A 5,795-nucleotide genomic window follows, 5' to 3' on the forward strand; every position below is an offset into this window, starting at 1 on the left:
AAGTCAGGACCACAAGGCTTGGGTTGCTTCATGTCCTGGAAGGCAAGACAAGATCCCAGAGCTGCACCAGGATAAAGGGATAATTTATAATTTATCATTAACTGCTATGGCCTCCAGCTCCACATTAAAGCATGCAGCCAATCAGCACCTGCATCTTCCCAAAATGTGTTTTAATTAGCTGTTCTGATGAGACTAAAACTAACCATCTTTACTTTTACTTTTTTGGGTTTGTATTCTCATCAGCTTCTCTGTCCTGCTGGCAGATCAGAGAGATCCAGCCCTACCAGCACTGAACAATCCCCTTGGATGAGTTACAAAGCCACCCATTCTAAGCTGCCCAAAGCTTTTATTCTCACCTTATTGCCACTCTAAAGGCAACAGGCTGTGTTTTTGTTAGAGATTTTGGAAGTCAGAAGGCACTGCAATGTGGGATGAGTGACTGTAAAAGGAAACAGGGACACAAATATGAAGCTGGTTTTAAAATTCTGCACTTCCTTCCAAAAGCTTTAATGGCATTACCTTCAGTAATCCTACAAACCACAGAAGACTGTCTGAAATACAGAACAATCAAATAATAAAATTATCCTCCCACAGTTGTATTTTCTTTCTCACCACACAGGAGTCATTCCAGGGCAGCTGGTTTGGGGAACTGCCACATCTTGGGGCAAAACTCCAGGCAATAAAACAAACTGTTAACACTAAACTTGCATTTTTCAGGGTGCTTATCAATCTGGACCATCTTTTTGCATAAACAACTACATTTACTATTTATTTTGACTACAGATTTCACTGAAACATTTCACATACCACAGCAGGGCCTCAAACACCCCTGACAGAGAGAGAGAGAGACAAGCTGGAAGCCCCCAGGGTTAAATATTTCCCCCACTACTTGTCTGTTGAACAAACTTTCAGTTCCTGAAGTTTTTCACTTAGATAGGTGGTATCTGCCTCTGTCAGGTTTTCTGAATCTGACAGATTTTCCAGGAATCTGGTTCCTGCACAGGGTTTCCCTGTGATGGGATCTATGACATTTCCAACCTTGAAGACAATTTCAGCCAGTTCGTGTTTCACGTGTTTGCTCCTTCGCTCGGGCAGAGCTTTCAGCAGGACAATGTCCCCAACCACACACTGCTGCAGGGGGTCATGGGCAAAATAGGTTTTTCTTTTGTTAAAGAACTGTGGAAGGAAAAAAAGAAAGAAGCCTTGGCATTAGATTCTTGCTCAACTTATTTTCTTTCATATATAAAATTAGTATTTATTCTTATCGGAAGAGCAGAATTCAGAATTTTTAAGAAATAAATGAACAGGTTTTTCTGCTGGATAAAATATTGAAATGGGTTCCACAAGAGCCAATATCCAATCCTGACTCTATCCCTAAACTTCTCTTCAAAGGCAAGTTATTCCACCCCATGGACCCATTTCCCTATGTAAAAATGAAGAAAATAGTATTTTAACCTCTTGTTTGAAGTGGATTAACAAGGAATACAAACTTTTATAGCACCTCCCAGACAGATTCAAACACTCAGCAATGGCACAATTGTGCAGACAGAAAAACAGCTGGAAAACTTACTAGAAAAGTGACTCAGAGAATGTCAAGTTTCCAAAGCATATTCCACACCAACATGAAAAAATGAAACCCAAAAGTGTAACCCAACAAAAACTTACCTTCCCAACTGAGATCAAATGAACTAACAAGGCACTTCAAAGAAATACATTTAGCAGAGAATTTGTAAGTCCTCACCCCACAATGCTTCTCATCCTTTGAAGCCAAATCCTTATGCAAGTTCCTTAAGGAGTTGGCGTTGCAGAGTCATCAAAAATTGCAAGAGTCAAACCAACAGAACATTCCCAGAATCCCAGACTATTCTGAGCTGGAAGGGACCCAGAAGGATCATCAAGTCCAACTCTTCAGTCAATGGCCCACACAGGGGATTGAACCCACAACCTTGGCATTATTACAACCAAGTTTTAACCAACTGAGCTGATCTCAGGGTCCTCCATATAACTCAAACCCCACCATGCAAGACCAGATGTTATTACCTTTAGTAAATAGGGATCCAGCACGAGCCTTGTCACTCTCACTTTGGCAGTTTTCTGCATTTTGGTTCCTATGACTTTCCCCACTATCCATTTTGCATGGACAGCTCCACGTGGGACAGACATTGTTTAGTTCTGCTCATCCAGTGCCTGGCAACAAGCAAGGAAATGTGTTATTTTAACAAAATAATAATAAAAAAAAACATAACTGGTTTCTGATCACCACCAAAATGTTCACATTTCAGACCAACAGCTTAATTAGGTGATTTTGTTGGAAAAAGGGTAGACACAAACAGTTCAAAACTCCATATATTGCACCACCTCAGCCTTGTTATAAGGGATATGAACATGGCCTTGTTATCAGGGGAAGGACAGCAGCAAAAATGGACAGAACAGCACAAGGATGAGACCTTATCCCAGTCTAAAGAATTCCTTTGAGTCAAACCAATTCTCACCCATCACAGAAATGTGATTCATGGAACTCACACTCCAGCAGCTCTTTTGGCTGGAAACTTGTTCAGCAGGTCCATGTATGACCAGACTCAGCCTGGAGCTTTTGTTCAGAGTCGTTTGCTTCTGTGCATCTCATTATTAGCTGAGCTGATGAAACCTCAGAAAGGTAACGAGCTGCCCAAGCCATAAGTGACATATCAAAGAGTTGCCTGACCCAGAGTAAGTGTAACCACTCCTGAGTTAGTTCTCTCCTGCAATTAATTATACTTGACTACCTTATTTGGTTTAACTGGGAGAGCTTTCTGTACCTCTCCTGAAAGAGTCAGAGGCAAAATCAACAGCTAAACATAAAAAAGACTTGAACCAATATTAAAACCGATGAAGACTCATGGCCTTTTCCTCTCCCTCTCAGATACAGGTTGATAAGCAAAGTGACACGTGTGAACTTCCCATCCACACAATTTTTAAGGCCCAACACAACACAGATAGGCCTGTGCAGCACCCACTGAGCACGGGAGCTCCAAAGCAGTGCGGGCAGGCTGGGAATAAAAAAGAAATTCAAGCAGAGAGAGCCTTCACCCCACACCCGGCCCCCCCCAACTCCCAGGCCCCACAGCGCTCCGCGACAGGCCCTGCCCCGCCAGCACAGCCGGGAGGCCTCACACACAGCGGGGCTCAGCTGAGCGGCTCGGAGAGCACTCAGAGAGCGATCCTGGGCTGAGGGAACCCCCAAATACCACTCCCAGCCCCTCTCACCGCCGCTGCCGCCGCCGCCGCCGCCTCGGGGGCCTCACAGGAACGGGCCCGGAACGGGCGGGGCCGAACGCGGAAGCGCCGCGCGGAGGGAGGGGCGTGGCCAGCGGGAGGGGCGTAACCAGAGGGGAAGAGGCGACCAATGGGAGGGCGTGACCAGCTGCAAAAGAGGCGTGGCCAGCGGAGGGGCGTGACCAGTGGGGAAGAGGCGACCAATGGGAGGGCGTGACCAGCTGCGAAAGAGGCGTGGCCAGTGTGGAGAGGCGTGGCCAACACCAGGAGAAGCGGCCTACAAGAGGGCGTGGCCAGCGTGGAAAAGAGGCGTGGTTACAGGTGGGGCGTGGCCAGAGCTGGAAGGGGCGTGGCCATAGGCGGGTGGGGCCTGCCGGGGTATTTAATGGCCCCTCACGGAGGGGAAGGTGTTCAGGGATTGTGGGTTATTGGGGTTGGAAAGGAGTTTGGGATCCTTGTAAGAGTCCTTTAATAAGGGCCACGAGGATGGTGGAAAGCCTGGAGGGGAAGCCTTATGAGGGCACTGGGTTGGCTGGGCCTAGAGAAGAGGAGGATGAGGAGAGGCCTTATGAGGGCACTGGGTTTGCTGGGCCTAGAGAAGGGGAGGCTGAGGAGAGGCCTTATGAGGGCACTGGGTTTGCTGGGCCTAGAGAAGAGGAGGATGAGGAGAGGCCTTATGAGGGCACTGGGTTGGCTGGGCCTAGAGAAGAGGAGGCTGAGGAGAGGCCCCAGTGGGGTCTGCAGCTTCATCATGAGGGGAAGCAAAGGGGCAGCCTCGATCTCTGTGACCTGTGAAGGATTCAAGGAAATGGCATGAAGCTGTGTTGGGGCAGGTAACAGGAAAAGATCCTTCCTCCAGAGTGGTGGGCACTGACCAGGCTCCCCAGGGCAGTGGGCACAGCCCCAAGGCTGCCAGAGCTCCAGGAGGGTTTGGACAGGGTGGGATTGTTGGGATGTCTGTGTAGGACTAAGAGTTAAACTCTGGTCCTGAGGGGTCCCTTCTACCTCAGCCTGTTCTATGATTATCCAGCCCAATTATTGACCCAGAGCTACCACTGTACCCCCTAAAGTCCTAAAAACTCATCACCCACATCCAGACACCTCTTGAGCACCATGATGGTGATTCCATCACCTCCCTGAGCAACCTGTTCCAGTGCCTGACCACTCCAACAGTGAAAAAAAAAATTAATACCTAATCTGAATCTCCCCTGTCTCAGTTTAAGGCTGTTTCCTTTAGTCCTCTCACTCCAGGTGTGGTAGGACAGATCCCTCTCCCACCCCATTGTAACCTCCTTTCAGAGAGTCCCCTGAGCCTCCTCAGGACTAAACAACCCCAGTTCCCTGATCTGTTCCTCATAAGACATTTTCTAGATCTTTCACGAGCTTTGTTACCCTTCATTGGACATGCTCCCATATCTTAATGTTCTTCTGACAGTGATGTTGTCTCTCTGTGCTGCCCCTGAGGGTCCCTCAGCACAGAGACACCAAAGCTGATGGAAAGACTTTTCTCTGTGTCTCCTGAGCAGGAGGGGCAGGAGGACCTGCAGGTGCTGAGTCTGGCCCCTGTTTCTTCAGGGCACTGCTGTTTTTGGGGAGCCCTGGGGGCTCCCACAGCTGAACCCAGCCTGGATTTTTGGTGTAAATACCTGGTCTGGTGCCACAGCTGTGCTGTGGGGTGGAACACAACCTGCAGCAGGCAAATGTTGGGCTGGAGGTGATGAGGGGTGAGCACTGAGGGGCCACTTTACACTGAATTTTGGGGATGGAGCTGAGTGTCAGCACTGCCTGCCTTTGTGGTCTCCAGGCAGGAGCAACTTCTGTGCTCTTCCCCCTGCTGTTCACTGATGTACATGAGCCAAGTCTGGAAGGTTTTCCATGTAAATCTGGACTAATTATAGCACATATGGAGGAAGAGCTGGCCTGTTGTCCTTGCTGTCCATGGAACTGGAGGATATTTAGTTTGTGTAAGTCTGAATATAAGATGGAGTGTTGGGTAAAAAATCCCAACCAAACCACTTATAAACATAATAATGGGGAAAAAAAATCTTGTCTTTGCCAGTGCCTTTGAGATAATGTGCTCCCAGCCTCTGTCCACACAACTTCAGGCTGAGGCTATTCTTTTTCTTACATAAATATGTCCATTTATCACTTTCTGCTGGTATTTTGGCTGCTGCTCAGTTTTCAGGCTGGTTCCCTTTTGATGTGAGTGTCCCATCATCTCTCACCACAGCAAGAGGGCAGGTAGGGAATCATATTTATTGAACAGCACAAAGTGCAGCTTCCCTTTCCCTGTTCCCAAAGAACAGGCTGTTCTTTGTACAGCTGGAGACACCGTTGAAATAGTTTGATCAGATTCTATCAAAGGAGTTACTTGGAAGTTCATTATCACTTCTTACAAAACATCCAAGTCAAGACTTGTGGGCTTCTCTTATTTTAGTGCCTTATTCCTTGAATTACAGGGGAGAGAAACTGGGAGGAGGAGCCTGGTTGGTCCAGACAGGAAAAGGTTAAGAGCCTGTTGGTATCACCTGGGAAAACGA

At 47.7% G+C, this 5,795-nt stretch overlaps 1 protein-coding gene across 1 annotated transcript; it reads right to left on the reverse strand.

Annotated features, from left to right (window-relative positions):
• Positions 1 to 466: 466 nt before the first annotated feature.
• On the reverse strand, positions 467 to 3,329 carry MRPS17 (mitochondrial ribosomal protein S17). Its single transcript, XM_071574883.1, has 3 exons — positions 3,247 to 3,329; positions 2,041 to 2,187; positions 467 to 1,176 (listed from the first exon to the last, which is right to left on the reverse strand). The coding sequence occupies exons 2-3, from the start codon at positions 2,161 to 2,163 to the stop codon at positions 886 to 888; spliced, it is 414 nt and encodes a 137-aa protein (XP_071430984.1). The 5' UTR covers positions 2,164 to 2,187; positions 3,247 to 3,329; the 3' UTR covers positions 467 to 885.
• Positions 3,330 to 5,795: the final 2,466 nt, after the last annotated feature.

This window comes from Pithys albifrons, chromosome 21, assembly GCF_047495875.1.
Source record: "Pithys albifrons albifrons isolate INPA30051 chromosome 21, PitAlb_v1, whole genome shotgun sequence".
Classification (NCBI taxonomy): Eukaryota; Metazoa; Chordata; class Aves; order Passeriformes; family Thamnophilidae; genus Pithys; species Pithys albifrons.

What these genes read in the sequence shown, in the direction of transcription:
- MRPS17 (XM_071574883.1), bottom strand. Translation starts at nt 2,163, where the DNA reads ATGTCTGTCCCACGTGGAGCTGTCCATGCAAAATGGATAGTGGGGAAA. An exon ending in TGGATCCCTATTTACTAAAG is followed by an intron (nt 1,177 to 2,040) that starts GTAATAACATCT and finishes TTCCTTCCACAG; the next exon opens with TTCTTTAACAAAAGAAAAAC.